This window comes from Schistocerca cancellata, chromosome 4 (genome assembly GCF_023864275.1).
Source record: "Schistocerca cancellata isolate TAMUIC-IGC-003103 chromosome 4, iqSchCanc2.1, whole genome shotgun sequence".
NCBI classification, from domain to species: domain Eukaryota; kingdom Metazoa; phylum Arthropoda; class Insecta; order Orthoptera; family Acrididae; genus Schistocerca; species Schistocerca cancellata.
In genome coordinates this window covers 681,372,781-681,394,403 of record NC_064629.1, presented here as the reverse complement: position 1 = coordinate 681,394,403, position 21,623 = coordinate 681,372,781, and the positions used below count along the sequence as shown (strand labels likewise).

General features: G+C 42.2%; 1 protein-coding gene across 2 annotated transcripts in view; it reads left to right on the top strand.

Annotated features, from left to right (window-relative positions):
- LOC126184565 (oxysterol-binding protein-related protein 8) overlaps positions 1-21,623 on the top strand; it is a 211,549-nt gene that overhangs the window by 16,291 nt on the left and 173,635 nt on the right. For both annotated transcript variants that reach the window (XM_049926994.1, XM_049926993.1), the window contains exon 5: positions 14,934-14,995. In XM_049926994.1, coding sequence (XP_049782951.1) covers positions 14,934-14,995 — 62 coding nt within the window. The remainder of the gene's footprint in view (positions 1-14,933; positions 14,996-21,623) is intronic.

The following is a 21,623-nucleotide window of genomic DNA, read 5'->3' as shown; positions in this document are numbered from 1 at the left end:
AGGAGGAATGATAACACGAAATTAAAATTAAGTAGCATTGTCATTAACTCGAGTCCTAGTGTTCGTCAAACACTTAGCCTTGCAAAGAGTGCAAAGCCCTCTGAGGTTTTCAGTTATTCCTGGCTACGTCTCTTTTTTTTGTACATATCTCTTTAGGTCAATAATATTTCTTAAGCCTAGCAGTTTATGAGACTTTACAAATTCCAATCGGTAAGCATCAGGGTGAGGTTTCTCTATTATCCTAAATGGACCCACGTACTCATCAGTAAACTTTTCTGTTTCCGAGGTAAGCTTTTTTGATTTCTCCTTGGTCTTTATTAAAACTAGATCACCTATTTGGAAGCTAGTAGGATTAGCTCTAGCATTGTGTCTCCTCTTTCTTTCCAGTGCCTTCTTCCTTATAGTAGCACGTGCTAGTTTCTTCTTTTCTTCCATAGTTAAATCAGTAAGACCAGGGAATTCTACAAGATCAAACAAGATGTTATTTGCCCTAATTCCACACATTAGTTCTACAGGTGCAAATCCATTGGCTTCATGTTTAAGATGGTTAATGACCTCCTCAAAATACTCTATGTAGTTGGCCCATGCAGAATGTTTCTTGTGGCAGTAAGTCCTACATAATCGGTTTAGTTCCTTCATGGTCCTCTCACATGTATTACCTTGAGAAAATATTCTGAGATCTTAATATGCTCTACCCTACATTGTTTTAGGCACTCCTCAAACCTCTTAGAAATAAATTGTGGCCCATTGTCAAATAAGATAGCTTTAGGCACTCCTATATTTACAAAGTATTCCTTTTCCAATTTGCTTCCTATTACCTTAGAATTAGCTTTCTTGAAAGGGTAAAATCTAATGTACTTGGAAAAACCAGCTACCAAATGCACATACACTTATATTTAGGCCAAACAGCACCACCTTACATTGATAACATCTACCTTCAAATAGAAACGCCGTATACTTTCTTGATTCCTTGGCTAAAGGAAGATTCCAGTAACCACAGGTTACATCCATGGATGTGAAGAATTTTGCCCCTTTAAACTTCTGTAACAGTTCTTCTATATTTTCAGGTCTGTCACTATCAGGTAATACTATCTTATTCAAGGCTCTAGCATCTAATACTAATCTGATCAAGCCATCCTTCTTTGGCACTATAACCAGTGGGTTGTTATAAACACTTATTGCTCTTTCAATGATCCCTCACTCTAGCATATTCTGAATCGGGCCACGTACTGCTTCCTTGTGTACTTCAGGAACTGCAAATGGTTTTTTGAAAAAATGGGCATCCTTTTTCACTGTCAAAAAACATTCGTAATCTTTAACTAGACCTGGCTGATCAGAAAATACTCCTATATGCTTAGTCAAAATTTGTCTTAGATCATTTCTTTGTCCCTCATCTTGCTCACTTAATTCTAGCAATTTATCATTGATCCTAGCTCTGACACTATCCAGTTCAGACGGATCCACTTCTTCATTACCACCATACTCATTATAGCCTTCCATTAGTTTTGTTGTCCTGCAAATACAGATTGGCAAGTCATTTAGTTCTTCATCCTCACTTGGTCTCTTACCTATGAATGGTATAGTGTGATAAGGTTACCATTAATTCTTATCATTACGTCATTGGTCCCAAAATTTACCCATCCTTCATGTTTACTAAGAAAATCGGCACCCACCAGCGTATCAACACTTAGTTCACTAATTACTAAGAAATTCTGCTTAATTGCTACCCTCTTTACTACTATGGGTAGAAATATTTCTTGCTTCATCACCTTTTTGGTTTTTCCCATTGCTACAATTTTATTTAGGCCACTTACTGGCATCATTACTACCTGCTTATTTGCTGGGAGTTCATTAACAAAATTTTGGGACACAGCACACACCTCTAATCCTGTATCAATCAAACACTTTACATTTTCATCAAAAACACATACCTCTATTATAGGCTGTCCTACGTACTCTTTTATTTGCAGGTTCTACCTCGTCTAGTAAAACCTGCACCGTTTCCCTTCTGTCAAAACCTATGTTCTGTGTGGATATCATATTTATGTTTACTGGGTCTTCCTCATGCTTAATATTATTACTACTAGTGGCAGCTTCTACCAGTCTGTCCACTATCGCTAAATTGGAACATCTTTCTAGAGTTTCCCATTCTGTATTTACATCTGTTTCTGTGACCCTATACCAGGTGTCATCAGCATTATATATTTCCTCCTCTTCACTACTCTCAATAACTTAAAATAATCTATCAAGCACCCCTTCGACCCCTTCTCCATTATTGATTCCACAACTGTCAGACAGTTCCTTCTCTGTTTCGCCGTGCATATTTACCTCCACCTCCTGATTCAGAACCTTATTATTAGTGCTGATCTCCCCTACAAATGTGTTGTTATTACAGGTGTTACTACTACTGTGCTCCCTTAACTCTACATTGGTCAATTCCCTTGCCTCTTGCAGCTCCTAATTATTCTCCCCTTCTTTCTTACTGACTACATTAATACTAGGTGGTTGTACTGGTGCCGTTCTTACAAATGGTTTCGCCAGTGGGTTCAACTGGTAATGTTGTTGTCTACGAGCACCAGCCTTCTCGTAAACTCTTAGCAGTTTTCCTGTCGAGGTACGCCACCACTAACTGATGTCCTCCGCCAGCTGGTTGCGTCATCTCCTGACAGCTGTCTACAGTCGCCATACTGACCTCGGTCACTGACCCGATTATCATATGTCCAGCCTCTCCCTCGTGATCGACGTCGGTATCTGCGTCCTCTCTGTACACGCATTCTGTTTATGTTTACCTTGGCTCAGATTTTCATTCTGCTAACAGGATGTCGATACTCTCTCCTCGCGCTGTCCTCCTCTTTTAGTACAGTTTCTATACATTCAAGATATTGCACGAATTTATCTACATTATCTCTAGGTGCAGATATAATCTTATTCTTCCAATACCAAGGTAGCTTATTTTCTACCCCCATAACTATCTGTTCAGTTTCTACCTTAGTACTAAGATAGGTTAGAGTAGTTACCCACCTCTGTACGAATCTTTTTATCCCTTCTTTCTTGGGGCTGTATTTTTCCCCAGACCAAAACTAATTTAGCACATCCATTTGTTTATGCTTTCCCCAGTACTCTTCAAAGAAAGCTTGCTTAAATTCCTGTAACTTCTTATATTTATCTGAGGCCAAGTTTCCCAAGATTCTTGCCTCCCCCATTAAGTTAGAAGTAATAAACCCGATCTTCTGCTTATCACTCCACCCTTTAGGCAAGATATCCTCAAAGTCATTCCAAAATTCATGTGGATGTACACTTTTATTTGGATCAAACTTGAGAAACTGACGATGTGTGATATACGCAATCTCAGCGGATTCTATTATTCCACTAGAAACAATGCTACCACTACTGTTAGTAACACACTGTTCTACTTTTGTTATTCGACAGTCATGCTCACACAGTTGCCCTTCACACTGTTACTGAATTGGTTAAGATGGGTTTCCAAGCCCGTGACGTTATTTATTACCTGTGCCCCAAGTTTTTCACACTTATCTTTACTTTTTTTCAATTTACATTCTAATGCTGCATGATTTATTTCACCATAGTTTTCCACCACTTGGATATGTTCATGAGTCTTGACTCTCTCTGATTTAACATGCACTTTAAACTGTTGGTGGTCATCAGTAACTTGTTCGATCTGTGTTGTTAATTCACTTTTTACTTTAACAATAGATTGTGTACATCCCTGTTTAACCTGATTGATTTCAATTCTTACATTATTGTTAAGCACTGCCATGTCGCGCTTGCAAAATTCTCTTAGATCTGAAATTTTTTTATCCGGTTTAGATTCTATTTCAACACCCATATTACTCATTTTTGAATCTAACCCACTCATTTTTGTATCAATATCAGACCGCATTTTACGTATTTTAGAGTCCATCTCATAACGTACCTATTTTTGTCATATTAGACTCTAACCCACTCATTTTTGTCAATAGATTCATTAACATTCCTGCTACACCATCGTTTGCCCCATCATTGACTGACACAATTTCCTGATCAGTATTAGCTACCGCAACAGGTAGTTCTGAAACACTGGGGTCCGATACATTCTGTTCCCCCTCCGATCCATAATTACCATATAATGAATCTGACAAATTACTACTAAAATTTGCTTGTGATACATCCATCTAAAGCTCATGGAATCATTAACTTCTTCCCCTTTTTCTTTCCCCAAATCTACCTTCAGCTCGTCCTTCACACTTGTCCGCTTACTTTCAGCCATGTTATTCAATTTCTGCACACTCGCACACAAAGTTTTAAAGGACACTATACTTAACTTTGCGCTTCTGATGTCTCCGACACAGCTAGCTGTAACTGCAGGTCCGACCACCATTCGCTGGGCCATCGTACCAGTTTATGGGCCACCACTCAGCTCAGCACTCACAGATGATGTTTATTTGAGACTGTTGCTGAAACTTACAACATTTAGCACTTCATTCATTGCAGAATCACAGTGTCACATCAAAGTACAGTTGTCTGTAACTTGAGATAAAGTTATGACTAACTGTTGTATTAACACACAGTCGTATCTGTGCTAAGATGATACAGTCATCGTAAGTGATGATTAGAGGTGGTCATTGATTACGGAGAGACTGGGCTTAGTGGCACAAAAATAACTTTCCGCCTGCGGCATCGTAAGGAAACATATGGGGGCATGTCTGTCTCAGATTCTTTGATGTTTCTAGCAGTAACTGTCCTTACTTGTGATGTCAATGTGAGGTATCATCTTTTGCATGAGACCTCGTTCTGCAAACAACACCACAAATACAGTGCACTCTACTCATCTGTTCCAGTGAACCAGATGAATTCCTTTGTACTTCACTCTAGTTCATAAGACTGATTTTATCAGAGAACTTTTGTGGTATAAATACAGTTAACTGTGCAGAAAGTGCTCCAGGCTTATTACGTGGTAGAATATTTTGATCACCCTCTCAAAATAGTGAAACCAGGAAAACGTCGACAGTCTGTGTATGCAGCCTTACAATAATTCTGTATCTGAAGATGACTTTCATATATATGAGTGACTGTCTGACCCTCCCCACCCCTCATGAAGTGGTTTTATGTCACCTACCCAACCTACAGGACGTTCAATTCCACTCCTATGCAACACCCCCTCCCAGTCCCTTGCCACAGGGATATGATCCCTGTAGCAGACAAAGGTGCAAGACCTGCTCAATCCACCCACCCAGCACCCCCTGCTCCAGTCCCATCACAGACTTATCCTATACCATCAGTGGCTGGTTCAGCTGTGAAAGCAGCTATGTCACATACCGACTCTGCTGCAAACACTGCACAGCTTTTTATGATGGTACAAGGGTGGTTTGAAAAGTTCTCGGAATCACCACAAGAGGTCAGCGCTAGCGCAACAAGTTGTTCACGTGATATTCATTGGACTGTTGCCTGTAAACATGTGCCATGTCAATGCTCTTGGAAGAGAGCTGTGGTGGTCACGTGGCTCTGTTGTTGTTCCCATATAGTGATTTGCAAAGATGGAAAAAATCGAGATTTGAGCAGTGATTAAATACTTTGTAAAGAAAGGTATGAAAGCATAGGACATTCATGCTGATTTCCAGAATACACTGGGGCTCTGCTCCTTCATTTCAACTGTTGCCAAGTGGACAAATGAATTTAAATTTGGTGATGATCCACACAGTGGTCGGCCAAGATGTGTTGCTACTTCAGAAATCATTGCGAAAGTGCACAAAATGGTCATGGAGGATCGCCGATTGAAAATTCATGAAATTGCTCACACTTGCCAGATGTCATCCGAAAGGGTATATCAGATTTTAACTGAAGAATTAGAAATGAAAAAATTCTCGGCAAGATGGGTGCCACGACTCTTGACACATCCTCACACACGTGCCATTGCCATGGCAAAATCACACGAACTAAGGTATGAATTGAATTGTTGCCACACCCACCTTATTCACCTGATATGGCTCTGTCAGACTTCCATCTCTTCCCAAAACTGAAAGTTATTCTTGGTGGACAAAGATTCACTTCAAACAAAGAATCAATAGCCAGAGTTGACAACTATTTTGCAAGCCTGGAAGAAACTCATTTTCGAGATGGGACCAAGTGCATTAATCTACAAGGAGACTACATTGAAAAATAAAAAAAGTTTCAGTGATGTAAGTACTTTTTTTTTTCTATTCCGTTCTGAGAACTTTTCAAACGACCCTCGTACAACTACCAACCAGCTGGCCACTAAGATGAATGGCCACCACCAAACTGTTGTCAAGAACAGAGTTGATCACTTGGTGACACAATATGTAGCTGAGCAAAATCTGCTCAATTTCAGTGGCTGCTTCACAAACTAGGTTATATAGTTCCTTCCCTACACAAACAACTTCTCTGAACTATACAGACAGAGCTATCCTTACAACACATTCTCCTCTCCTGTAGTCGTCTTGACTTCAATCTCAGGTAACACACTGTCTCCACCTTCCACCCCCCCCCTCTCCACCCCCAACCCAACAGTTTCCCTTCCTCCGTCCTGTCATCCCCCTCCCTGTTAAAGTTCACATGTCACCTTCAGTGTGTGCCACTTCCCTCTGGCCACTACAGTTGTGCCAGCCCGTATACCCACCACCCTTCCCTCCTGCATTTCTAGCCAGCAAACCACCTGCCTCCCTCAGAGCCACTAGCCACCCACCCTTAGTCTCTATCCATCTCCCTGTCTCCCACCTCCCAACTCCCTTTCCTTCTCCCTCTATCCACCTCACCCAACACTACCCCCACCATAACCACTCCACCTGCCGAAAAATGGCACTGTTAGTTCAGCTGGCAGCATGCGGGCATCATAGTTCTCTCTCTCTCTCTCTCTCTCTCTCTCTCTCTCTCTCTCTCTGTGTGTGTGTGTGTGTGTGTGTGTGTGTGTGTGTGTGTGTGTTCATCAAAGGGTAGCTCTAAAAGCTAGCAGGTCTTTCTTTTATGTGTGCCTATCGACAGCTCGGTGCTTCTGATTTTCATTGAGTGGTCTCCTTTAATTCAAAAATATGTAGTGTATGCAGAGTGATAAAGCAATCTAAAAATACTGATAAAACACCAGCAGTGGGCCATTACAGTGCCAGACAGAAAGTAAAATGAGAAGTTGGTTAAGAATACTTTTCCTTCATGACAAAGTTGCTGCAACAGCTTAACATTGTGATTTTTTGAGGAGGAAGGCAGTCATGATTGTGAAAGAGAATCATGACTTTGGAGAATTGCTTCAGACATGCTCACAAAGGTCAACAGTCCAAGACTATCAATTATAAAACTGTCTTACATAATTTAGTAAGTTTTGAGTGCTTTTGAGTGTCTGGAAATAATTTGTTACTGTATTACAAGTTTGTTCATATAAATATCGAATTCCTTTAAATACAAGATAAATTTGCTGTAAATTTGAGTCCAGAGTTTAACCTGCAGTCTTGATTTTGTATTTACCTTGATACACATTAAAAATTGGCCAAATCAGACAGCAACATGACTGTATATCTGACTGTGTAGAAATCACATCATTCGGAAACCATAATTCAGTTATTTCCTGAAAACCTATGTCTGCTTTGCATCTAAGTTATATCACACCAGTGGCATAAATGTACTTAAGTTTTAAAATTTTGACAAACTTCACTAAAATTTTGAGTTTTGTCTTTAACTATATTTACATACTGATCAGCTTAGGTTGGCAAAATACTGTAGCCATTTGCAGAAGTTAAACATTCACCATATATGTTTTATTCTTATTCATTAGGTAGTCTGAACTGCAAAATGTCAAAGTTTTGGTTACCATCACATAATGACTTCAAACACAAGAAACTGCTTGAATAAAGCTTAGAGCGTCTTGCATTGTGTGTTGGTGACTGGGTTAATCTATACTGTAACAGTAGACAGACTGCCTACACTGTGTCAAGATTTGCATGGCCACAGGAATACACCCACTGGACACAGACTACATGGAAAGGGATGTTTTCTGGTGTGACGAGTCATGATACGGGTGGTGCACACAAATGGTAGTACATTAAAAACTTGATGAAGTGATTTACACAGCTTGTGGGCAGAGCACCAGTCAGTCAGGTGATTGAGGTATTCTGATGTTAGGGTTGTTTTGTTGGGATTAATTTTGGTCCATGAAAAAATCTACCATCTCTCCCAAATGACTGATATAGGAAGCTGTTGTATGGCCATTGCACCTGTTGTTGCATACGGCACCCTTCAGGTGATCTGTACAGTTATTTGACAGTGCACAGTACCCCATTACTCCTGAATTGTCAGAATGGTTTGAGAGATGTTAGGAAAGTGTTTGTGTAACCCACATGCCATGAAACTCGCTCATTGAGCACGTATGGGACAGCATTTAGCAAACTAAATGCAACTTCAGTCTAGCTGTGACCAGTCTCTGTGAATTGGTGATGGCAGTGGAACAGTCGTGAATCAGGATAGCTCTCCATTACTTAGTCATGGAGTCTATGCCATATTTTGTTGCCATCATCATCGGACCAAAAGGATGTGCTACACAGATATATATGTATCTCTAATTCTATTACTCATGAATATGTTGTAAACCTTGCTTACTGTTGTAAATGCTAGTAGTTTGCATGTACACTTTTCATTTGACATGGTAAGGCAAATGTAGCAAAAAGACAGTAAGAACAATGTAAGCTGACAGTAAGGATAATTGTGAACAAGAAACATCTGTAGGCATCCATGAACATGGATATTTTGATCAGACAACCATTTAGCATGTAGTAGATGGGTCACATTGGATCATTGTCGGTGGATGTACCTTGAAGTCCTCAGGCAAGCTTCAGAGGCAGCTTAGCATGATGGTGGAATCACAATTGTTGCTCAAGAATTAGGAACAGCCATGTATCTGTGCAGTGATTCAGATTCCTGTTACCTGTAGAAAATCTATCAGCCTTTAGGATAATAAGGTGAAGATAGTCAAGAGACAGCAAGAAGAGATCATGACATGGACTCGGTGAAATGTTCCACTAATGCTACAAAGGTATGTTAAGCCATAATGAGGGTTTCTGACAAACATGGCTGGTCAGCTTCAACAAATGTGTTGAAGTAGGTGTGTCTTCAGACAGTACCTGGAGATTTGCCTATAGCGTGGTAGAGCATTAAATTTCTATCGCCAGACTCTAGCTTTCTGCACATATCGGGCATTAAGGAGAGCAGCAGTTGGTAGTTCCATTGCAACAACACCAAAGAGCACCACCGCACCGTCTTATTGTTATTTTGTGTTACGGCCCAAGAGACTTGACCAAGCAATGATCAAATCTGGTAAGCCACATTAATTAACGTTAAGAAAGTGAAAGATACCTTCCTAGGTGTTGTTAATGATGTATGGTTGAATGGTAATTTTCCCAGCATGTGGGGAAAGGAAATTTCGGTTCCTTTCCTGAAACCAGGGAAGTACCCTATAGTACTAAGTAATTAAAGTCTTGACATCACTATAAAAGATCCTAGAATGCATGATCAACTGGTGTCTCATCTGTGTCCTAGATTCCAAGAAACTATTAGACTTATAGTCTTGGTGTATGTTGCTTAATCACAAAATATTTTAGAAACGGCAGTGTTGAGCGTGTTTGTCATATGAGGGGCATTCAATAAACAATGCAAAATATTTTTTTCAGAAAGCAGGTGGGTTTAATTCAGGATTCAAATACTCTATATTATTCCCCACTCCTGTGGCTATAAAACCCTACTTGTCAACATAATCTCCATTCAATACAACAGCCTTATGCCACCTTAGTGGAAGGGCCTGTATGCCCACATGATACCACTCAACTGATCGACATAAGAGCCAATGTCTTGCTGCATCAATGACCTCCCCATCACCTATTTACTCCTTCCCACAGAGTGAATCCTTCTTTGGGCCAAACAGATGGAAGTTGGAAGGTGAGAGATCCAAGCTGTAGACTGGATGAAGAAGAACAGTCCAGTGAAGTTTTGTGAGCTCCTCTCAGGTGTGCAGCTTTGTGAAAGTCCTGTAGTGCAGCGAGGTGTTTGACTGTGATGCAGCACATGGGATATTAGACAGGTTTGTGTGACTTTGTTGCAATGATGACAGGCACCTTGCTCAGTGACTCGCTGTGATTTTGTTCACTGCCAGGTCTCCATAGACATTCTGCAAGTGCTTATAAATATCTACGATGCTCTGGTTTTCTGCCAAAAGAAACTCAATGATAGCTCTCTACTCAGAATGGATCTCCGTTAAAGATGACATTTTGAAGGCTGCATATGGCACTGACACATATTAGAACTTAATAAAGCTATAGGGACTGAAGCAGGAAGATTCCATGATGTACCACAACAAATTTTGCATTTTTTCAACCGAAATTGCCCAAGAAGAAAGTGTGTTTCATCACTTATTGAATGTCCCCCCCCCCCCCCCCCACCCAATACAACTATAACATTACATACCCTACTGTCAAAAACTGCAGGCTCATACAGTGTCACATTTGGAACAATGTCCAATAAACACCTTGATTGACCATACTTGTCTTTTCCTTAATGTTGTATTCCAACAGCAGTTGCGTTTCAGATTGACACACACTGCATGTTACAGAGCTGAAAAATTCAGACGCCCACATAAGTTGACAAGACCTTGTTTTTCAATGCATTATTGACTGCTAATGGTGTCATAGTAGGTCACCAACTTGTAAATATTCAAATAATGGGACCAGAAGAGCATGTGACGAACCCACCATTTCCGTGACACTCATTTCCTTTCTCTGAGCACTATATTCTAATCTTTTTCATTGTCAGTTATATCAACTTTTTTTATTTATTTGTTTAGTTATTTATTTTAAATCTGCATACAGAAGTAGTCAAACAGTTTCTGTTCATTCTCCAGCATATATCCTCCAGCATTCCTGTTCTGTTGCCCACTCTCCAGGTGTCATGTTGATTGTCATTTCTGTGGCAGAGAGATGACCCAGTATTCTTTTTGATCACTGTATATTGTTAATTATATCTGTCTTTTTCACACTGGCATAAGATGTTCCCAAGACTTCATCCAGTTTTGATGTCTCTGATGACATGCTGACTTCTGTCTGCTAGCAAACCCTTGGTACACTCACATTTATTCAAATGTTCTACAAGCAACATGTTTTGTTAAATGCACTGACAGAAAAAAAATCGCAACACTGAATTAATATAGAGCAGGGGTTCTCAACCTTTTTAAGATTGTGATCTACTATGTGCAGTTTAGCCCATTTATAAATCTACGGACTTAAAATTCATAAAGGTTGAAACACAAAACAACACTGAGCCAGAATTAACCATTTCCATTAGGAGGAGGAGGAGGAGGAGATTAGTGTTTAACATCCCGTCAACAACGAGGTAATTAGAGACGGAACGCAAGCTCGGGTAAGGGAAGGATGGGGAAGGAAATCGGCCGTGCCCTTTCAAAGGAACCTTCCCGGCATTTGCCTGAAGCGATTTAGGGAAATCGCGGAAAACCTAAATCAGGATGGCCGGAGACGGGATTGAACAGTCGTCCTCCCGAATGCGAGTCCACCTCGCTCGGTAAACCATTTCCATTACCTATACAAAATACGTAAAAGGTAATTTCTCTCCATCAAAAGTTGTAGGCCTACTGCTCAATTTTAAAGATATTACATAGGTGAAAAAAAATTCAAATATACACCATCATACATGTTGGAAAAAGTTTAGTGAGATACTTGCCTTTCCATAGTCTGAAAGATGAGGACTGATCAGTTTATTTCTACACTTATATTTCTCTATGTTCATCATTGAAAACAATGCATTGCATAGATAAATTTATCTAAAAAAACAATAAATTGTAGAGTAGGTTTTTACACTCACTTTGCAAAAGTACCTTCGTTGTATTCTGACTTTTAATTAAATATTATTTTGAAATCAAATTATTTCCTCTTCAAGTTAATACTCACTACAAGAGGTAAAAGTACCCATTTTGTTTGCAATATCTTCCACATCCTCTTATTGTAAATGATGAACTATGAAAGCTAGAACAGATTTCATTGCCCTGAAATCTGAAAACTGGTTTAGACTGTCTTCAGTGCTATCAGGCTGGCTGTATACTTCTTTGCAGCTTCATGATCCAATGACATTTGTAGATCTGACAGTTCTGACTGTGTTTGAGGAAAGTTTTACACATTTAATTTCTGTAACCGTGCTATCCAAAGGTCAAGTTTTTGCATGAAGCACTTTATAAAAGACATTAAAGTTATAATGGTCTGGTTTTTTCCTTGAAGTTCTTTGTTTAACTTATTTACACGTTCCAGTCACAATAATGACCACCACCTATGTTCGACATCAGTGTGCAATAACCACTCACAGACAGCAGGTGACAGCACAAGCAGTGGAGGGTATAAAAGGCATGAAAGGAGGACGCAGGAGTTAGTGCAGTCATTGTCGTAATGCGGAAATGGAGCAATTTATCAGGTATTCGAAAGGGCATGTTCATTTGCTTGCAGGACAAGGGTGGAAGCATTTCCAGAATAGCTAAGTTAGTAAACTGTTTGCATGCCACTGTGGCTACAGTATGCTGTGCATGAAAAAAATGGTGCTATCCAAAACCGACACTTAAGGAACTGTGGTGTACCATGGGCCATAGATGATAGAGGTGAGCAACTGCTGTGGAGGTGTGAATAGACATGCAACTGTTGAGCAGCTGACCACTCCGATGAATCAAGGGGTTACTCAGAGTGTCTCCTCAGTGACCGTTCTGCGAATATTGCTACGTATAGGCCTCCCCAGCAGGTATCTGGTTTGTGCATTCATGCTGCCTACTGCTCATTGGTAATGAAGGCTGGAATTTGCATACCAATACCGCAGTCGAATCTCCACTGAGTGTCGACTAGTGGACTTTTCAGATGAAACACATTTTATGCTCCATCGGACAGATGGCATTGGTGTGTACAGCATGTAATGTCCTCACTCAGGCTGCAGGAGGGAGCATTGTACTTGTAGGAATGTTTTCATGGCATTCCCTGGGTGATCTCTGACTTGTTTTCAGATGTGGAAAATGAGGATTCACTAGCTGCCAGAAAGTGCACCTTAACAACTATCCCATCGTCAAATTGTTTTGCATGCTGCATCAGTATTTCTTATACACAGAATGATGATATGTTGTATGAAAGACACTTTTTTAGAAGATTTACAAAAAAAGATAGCTATGATTGTAATTTACTTTGAAGATTAGAAAGTTGCTTCCTCCTTGACCCACTACCAACAGCTGTTTCCGATTGGAAGTCTTTGTTAACTGTTCGGAAGTGGTGTTCAGTATTTTCCATTATAGGTATGCCTGCTGCTATTGTATTGGCATTACACATCAAACTTATACACCTACATTTATGCATTGTAATGGGAATTGCATGTTTTCCCATGTTCAGCTGCACTCGTTTTTCACAAACACGTTAGTAAGTTTGTCATGTACACTTGGCACGAGCATTAAAGGCGGTGAAATGCAGATGGAGACAAAATACATGTTGAGAGATTTACCGCCTACAAAAACTGTGTGAATAATCCATTGTCAGCAAACTAGTATTTTCCAGAAGCAGCTCATTTAAACAGATTTTGTATATGGTTTTGTAAGATCAACTCAAAAAGCCATGGTGATCGACCGATAGATTGCGATCAGTGGGTTGAGCACCCTGATGCAGAGCAATGAAATTTTGGGAATACATTTGTCTGGGTAACATATTTCAGTGATAAGCATTGCAAGATCACAGGTTAATCTAAGTGTGAGATAAGCCATTGGAAATGTAAAATGCTGCTACATGAATAACATGTGTAAACTGCAAGAATGTTGAATGCAAGCATGCAAACATGCATGCATTTTCTTGTACAGGTGCTGGATGTCAGTTTGTGGGATGGAGTTCCGTGCCTGTTGCATTTGGTCAGTCAATCCAGTGATGGTTAATGCTGGTTGTGGATTACTCTGAAGCTGTCGTCTGATCATGTTCCACATGTGCGCGATGGGGGACGGACCTGGTTATTGAGCAGGCCAAGGCAACATGTCTTTCTTCAGGTCTCAAAATATATGAAAATTGAATGGGGAGAGAACGGGACTGTATAGAGGATGTGCAAGGCCTTCCAGGCAAATCTTTGTCATAGTTGAAACAATTAGCCCCTTCAGTTCTGGGAAAGTCATGATGACATTTTTCGTTGACTGCAAGGACCCGCTGCTCATTGACTTTCTCATACATGTCACCACAATTAACGCACAGTTGTAAATGGATATTTTGCAAGAATTGAAGCAACCCATGAAGTCCAGACACCCAGGAATGTTGACAGCCAGCGTGATTCTGTTGCAGGGTGATGTCCGCCCACATGTTACCAAGGTTGTTTTGACTACACTGCAGAAGTTTCTCTGGGAAGTCCTTACACATCTTCCATACATTTCTGATCTCTCCCTACGGGATCTCCATATTTTTGGAGCCCAGAAGAAAGATATTTACGCCCATCAATTTGCTTCAGACGAAGAGGTGCATGCTGAGGTACAGTGTTGGTACCATAGGCAACTGCAAACATTTTTCCATGGAGCCATTAACTGTCTTGTCTCACAGTCAGATAAACAGATGAAAATGACATTTTGCATGTGAGATTCATTGTTTATATTAATTACATGAGACTCTTCCTTAACTCATATTTAGCTGGTTACTGTGCTTTTCGATCGTTCATTTTGAGCCTTAAAAAGACTTGTATTATTCACATTTTGTTTACAAAACATATATTATCTTGTCTGTTGATATTGAACCAGCAACAGAACATCAAAAACATTTGTCAGGGCCAACCCCTTTTACTACTGTGAGTAAAACATATCTGATTTGTTCATATAGAATGAAACAAAACCTGTCACCCATGGAATTGCATAAAGAACTATTCTACACTAATTTTTGTTTTGTTTTCAGATGTAGCAAACTGGCTTGACAACAGTGTGTCTAAATCTGGAGAATCTCCTGCATCCGACAAGGTATTATTTTGCTCACAAAAATCTTCCATTGTACTTATTTACAAAGTTAATCAATCACACATTTGCATCAATTAATTAGAAGATTGTTTATCTGGATCACCTTGTTAATCGTGTTATGTAACTGAAGTAACTTAAGAGATGATATTAATTTAATGTCACCAGTAATGTGAAAATATATATACTGCAGTCTTTGTACACACACCTGAAAGTATTTCACCGTAATTTTTTTTTTTTTTTTTGTCATTGTAAAGATGTGAATATCAAACGCTCATTGTTGTTCAAAACTTTTATTTCAAACATAGACAGTCCTGTAGTGGATGCATAGCAAGTAACACTGTGTTACAGTGTTGAAACATCCTGTTCATTGAGTCAGAGAGCAGATCTGATATGATTTCATCTTTCCTTAATTTTCTTTGTTGAAACATGTTATGTTTCAACAAAGAGTACCAGTTTCCCAACGACCGATACGTGTTTGCAGCGAATGTGTGGGCGGGCAATTGAATACTGCTTGGTGGTGTTGAGAGCATGTGACACAGTAAGGGAACTGCACAAGCAGAGCAGAAATGAATAGGGAATTGTTTTAGTGAAAATACAGTCAGCAAATGGAGTAATCCACTGACATAAACAGCTTTGACAAAGGGCAGATTGTCATGGCCTGGCACCTGGGACTGAGCACCTTGGAAATAGCTGCCCTGGTGGCTGTTGTCATGGCACTGTCATGAGCATCTGTGGAAAGTAGTTGAAGGATGGTGAAATCACGAGTAGACTCTATAAGGTGTTAGATATCCACACCTTGTCACAGAACATGGAGGTCGGAGGCTTGCTCACTCTGTAAAGCAGTATAGGCAGTGATCTATGGCAGATGTGTTGACAGGGTACAATGCTGGACATGTACAACTGTTGAAGATTATTCCATTCAGTGTTTATTGATGAATGTGGATCTCTGTGTCTGATGGCTCTTGTGTGTCCCCATGTTGATGCAATATCATCAATTACAATCGAAGTGGGTAGGGTATTATTTAAATTAGACTATCAATCAATGGAAACATGTCACCTGGTTGGATGAATAGTGTTTCTTGTTACACCAGATCGATGGGCGTGTCCAGATACCCGTCATCCAGGCAAATGGCTGATTGAAACCGAACTGCACCATCATTGTCTGTCGTGGTAGTGATATGCTATAGTCGACATTACCTTGGCCTGTAGTGGGATGTGTGGTAGTGATAGAAGGCACCGTGACTGCTGTGGACTACCTTGGGCTGCAGTGGGATGTGTGGTAGTAAAAAGCACCATGACTGTTGTGGACTATATGAACATTATTGTGGGCCACTTGCATCTCTTCATGCTTGATGTCTTCTCAGATGGTGGTGATGGCATTTTATAGTGGGATAACCGTCACAAAGCCAGAATTATGCTACAGTGGTTTGAGAAGCATGGTAGTGAACACTCATTGGCGTCTTGTTCACTAAATTTTCCTGATTTTAACATGATGGAAGGCACCAGCTCGGCACCACAAACCACCGGCATGACCTGTTATAGGGTAATCAGTCCCTTACTATTTCTGCCTCTGAATTAGCTCTCAGTTTTGTGATTGTTACCAGAATAAATACACATACGAGGGTCATTTCAAAAGTTTTGCACACTTTGCATGCGTGACCACTGTGGTGGCCTGATCAAGTTGAAATTCGTGTCAGTTGTGACCGAACCTTTAGGCATGATGTTTGTATATCTGTTTGCTGGTTCAAATGGTTGTGTCAACAGTAATTTAGTTTTAAAATGGAAGTGAAACAGAGTCAGGTTTAAGTACACATAGTGAAAAGCATTCTTACATCAAAATCAAATCCCTGCATGGAAAGAACCCAGTAGAAATTTACAACCCTTTGGGAGGGGTGTGTGTGATTAGTGTAGTGGATCATAGGACAGCATCAAATTGGTCTGCCCATTTCCATGAAGGTTGAGTGAGCACTAAGAATAACTCAAGAACTGGAAGACCATCAACTGTAACAGACTACTCTTCTCATGTTATTGTTAATGACCTGTTGAGAGAGGATTGATGAAAAAGTGAGGAAAATCAAAGATGAGAAAAGTTGCTGAGTGAAAAAGTCTCACAAAAATCATGGAAAAATTGCTCAGACATTACTGAATAGAAGGAGAACAATTTCTGAAAGGGATTTTTGCACTCAATGAAACCTGCATACAAGATTATGACCCACAACGGAAGCCTCAGTTGTCACAATGGAAAAAATTCCGTCTCTCCACACTCGAAAAAATTCTGCCACAAACAAACATAAAACTGATGATGATCTTTGCATATGATATAAATGGAGTCATAGCTACAAACAGAGTGCTCCAGAGGATGTCTGTAACGGGAATGTACTACAAGCTGTTTCTACAAAATGTTTTGCACCTTAAAACTCAACAGAGAAGCCCTAACAAGCTTTCAGCTACTCTTCTCATTTTGCACAGTAATGCAAGACCTCATATTGTCTTACCAATGAGAGAAACACCCAACAGATATGGGTGGGCAAACACTTCTCCACCGACCATTCTGTCCTTATACGAGCCCACCAGACTTTGATTTGTTTATCAAGTAGAAGAAACAACTCCGTGGAAAACATTTTCATACATTTGATCAGGCTTCCAGTAAGGTGCGCGAGCGATCAGACAGCTCAAAAATCAAGGTGCTCTTTCTGGAATACAGAAGTTGACAAAACATTGGGAAACTGTCATAAGCAAGAATGGAGATTATATTGAAGGCTTGTAAAGGTATTTTGTAAAATAAATTAATTGCTTTAATTTTGTCTTACAGTGTGCAGAACTTTTGAAATAATCCCCATACTTCCACTGCCAGTGAGATCCACCTATCTCTCCGAAACCCTTACCCCTACTACTACAGATCTCCACTTCTACCATCCCCACCACCCTCTACAAACCCCGTCCCACCACAATCTATAACCGTCACCCCCCCGGTCCCCCCACTGTCCTAGTGCTGCTCCATTGTCCCAGCCACCCCACAGTGCCCACTGCCTCCCCTTCCCTCCAGGCTGTCCCACAGCCTCCCCTTCCCTCCAGGCTGTCCCACAGCCTCCCCCTCCCTTCCAGGCTGCCCCACTGCCTCCCCCTCCCTTCCAGGCTGCCCCACTGCCTCCCCCCTCCCTTCCAGGCTGCCCCACTGCCTCCCCCCTCCCTTCCAGGCTGCCCCACTGCCTCCCCCCTCCCTTCCAGGCTGCCCCACTGCCTCCCCCCTCCCTTCCAGGCTGCCCCACTGCCTCCCCCCTCCCTTCCAGGCTGCCCCACTGCCTCCCCCCTCCCTTCCAGGCTGCCCCACTGCCTCCCCCCTCCCTTCCAGGCTGCCCCACTGCCTCCCCCCTCCCTTCCAGGCTGCCCCACTGCCTCCCCCCTCCCTTCCAGGCTGCCCCACTGCCTCCCCCCTCCCTTCCAGGCTGCCCCACTGCCTCCCCCCTCCCTTCCAGGCTGCCCCACTGCCTCCCCCCTCCCTTCCAGGCTGCCCCACTGCCTCCCCCCTCCCTCCCAGGCTGCCCCACTGCCTCCCCCCTCCCTCCCAGGCTGCCCCACTGCCTCCCCCCTCCCTCCCAGGCTGCCCCACTGCCTCCCCCCTCCCTCCCAGGCTGCCCCACTGCCTCCCCCCTCCCTCCCAGGCTGCCCCACTGCCTCCCCCCTCCCTCCCAGGCTGCCCCACTGCCTCCCCCCTCCCTCCCAGGCTGCCCCACTGCCTCCCCCCTCCCTCCCAGGCTGCCCCACTGCCTCCCCCCTCCCTCCCAGGCTGCCCCACTGCCTCCCCCCTCCCTCCCAGGCTGCCCCACTGCCTCCCCCCTCCCTCCCAGGCTGCCCCACTGCCTCCCCCCTCCCTCCCAGGTTGCCCCACTGCCTCCCCCCTCCCTCCCAGGCTGCCCCACTGCCTCCCCCCTCCCTCCCAGGCTGCCCCACTGCCTCCCCCCTCCCTCCCAGGCTGCCCCACTGCCTCCCCCCTCCCTCCCAGGCTGCCCCACTGCCTCCCCCCTCCCTCCAGGCTGCTCCACTGCCTCCCCCAGGTTGTCCCACTGCACTCCTCCCCACCCCCACCCCCACCCCCTCCCCTCCCCCCACCCCTAGGCTATCCCACTGCACTCCTCCCCACCCCCATCCCCTCCCCTCCCCCACCCCCTAGGCTGTCCCACTACCCTTCCCCTCCCCTCCCCCCCCACCCAGAACAGCCTCCACTGTCACGCACACTCCCTATCCTTAGCCTATGCCCGCCCCCTGCTCTCCCACACCTTACACCCCCTCTTCCCTACCCCTATACACCTACTACTCCAACTCCCTCAATACCTTTGCTGCACCCAACCCTTTCAGTACCGGCCCACTGTACCCCACAGCCACTCTACTATACCCTGCAGCCATTGCACCTCAACTTCATTACCTATTCTTCCCCTTACCCCTTTCTATTGTCACCACCCTGTATGCCCTGCCACCACATTCACCATACATGCTTCTAACTCTTTGTACACCCTTATCACCATTATCCATATCTTCCCTTTCCTCAGAATCTCCTAATCCTTTCCTTCTCATTGCCCCTGCCCCAAATGCAGCTGTCTGCCTGGCAAACCAACCACTGTACACTTTTATAAATACTTTTCGTCTCATGGCTCCCTTTTATGAACACCAGAAATTGTAAAGTTAGTTTTGTAGGTGATAATATTTGGCAAATTAGATGCTTCACATGCTCTCAACATGCCTCCATTGCTGACATTACTATAACATCGTGTTGCTTCGTTTGACTGAAACCTGCTTGTGTCCGGATGATGGAATAAGTATTCATTGCCAGCAAGGAAGATGAAGGAGAGGCAGTGGTGTAGTGTTCCTTGTTACTACATTTTGTGTTGTGTCTGATGCTTAAATCCAAACTTCCTGCATTTTTGTATGAACTGAGGGTGTAAAATACAAGACAGCCATCAGTCTCTGGCAAGCGAAATTCGCCATTGCACCCCCCTCAGATTTAGTGGTGAGATGGCCCAGTGGATAGTCCACCAAAAACTGAACACAGATCAAGCATGAGAACAAGAAGAAAGCTTAACATATGCAACATCAAGTGAATTTGAATAGCCATGGCCTCATGATTATGCAGTCATGGTGTTGGACTGTGAAGGGGAAGATCCACGTTCAAATCTCCCACATGCCATATCTACCACAGGAAGATCATGTGTACATCACTTAGAGGGTTCATTGAAAAAGTTAGAAACTGAAACACTTCATGTGATTTAGATTTATTTGCAGTAGTGCATTGGGGAATGTTTCTGTCAGTGAGCATAGGTTCCTATTCAAAAAGTTTTGCAATAAATATCCTCTACAAAACCTAGAAGTTAATTATAGGTGATCTTAATTTTTTTTATCCATCCAGAAGTTGGACAAAATAATATCCCCACCCACCCAATAAGCAGGTTGGAGAGAATGTCATTTGGCATCCGTCACATATATATGATGTGAAACAAAGTGGAGGAAGTGCAACTACATGTAGAGTGGAGACTGATGTTCATTGTGTCCACAGATGTACCCATTTCCCATGTGTAACATGCAGCACCAGTCAGTGTACTGGAGTGGAAAAAGTAAGTGGTTGTCATTAGAGATACCATAGGTCATACAAAGAAATATGACTGATTTTGAACAGTTATTGCCACTTAGGGATATTTTGCTTTTTTGCATTGTTAAACATCCTTTTTATAAGATATTTGCGTGAGAATGTAGCTGAAAGATGATCATGAAAGACTGGAACTGCCAAAACGTGTCTTAACTTTTGTCAAAAAATTTATTTATACGAGACAGCTGCTTCTGAATGAAAGTTCTCAAGGGGCAGTGTTTAATGAAAGTTTTCAAATCTGTGTTGCAAGAACTAGATACATTCTCATAATATATTGGTACATAGGGTGTAAAAAAACTATTAAAATGGTGTGTTTAGAGGAGATAAACAATTTTTTTATGTGACAAAATATCACAGATCCACCTTTTTCCTACTAGGGGTCTGTGAAGCTTCTGAAACTAATAATGATCAGACATGTTGTTCAAATTGTCATCTGACAAGAAGTGTTTTAGATATGTTGCTGAAAATGTTGTCAGTTTACGTTAATGCACAACTAACACTCTGTGCATTAATGATTGTTTGACGTGCTCAAAACTACCAGGTATTTCACGCATAATGACTGCAGCTTCAGCCAAATGGGCATTCAGCTCTTTTGCAGTGTGTTGATGTCTTGTGCTGCAAATGCTTCATCTCCCTCCCTCAAATACAAGAAATCCATATGAGTGGGGACAGGAGAATGTGATGGCCATGGTACTAGCCTGCAGTTCATAATCCAACAATAAGGAGAACTTTGTCTAAATGTTTTGACGTCAACACCAAAGTGAGGTGGGGGGGTTGTCAGACGTTGTACTGGAATCGGAATCGTTGCCTGGCTGCTGTCAGGACATCCTCCATCGTTTCCAGTAGTATTTCACAGAGAAAGACCAGTAATTTCCTCCACATACTGTCTTAGACGGAAGAAACAGCCCAATCAGGTGGTTGTGAACCATACCAGCTTGCATTTGTATGGTAAATCCTCTGTTGATGGTGCAACACTCCAGTTGCTTTAGGATT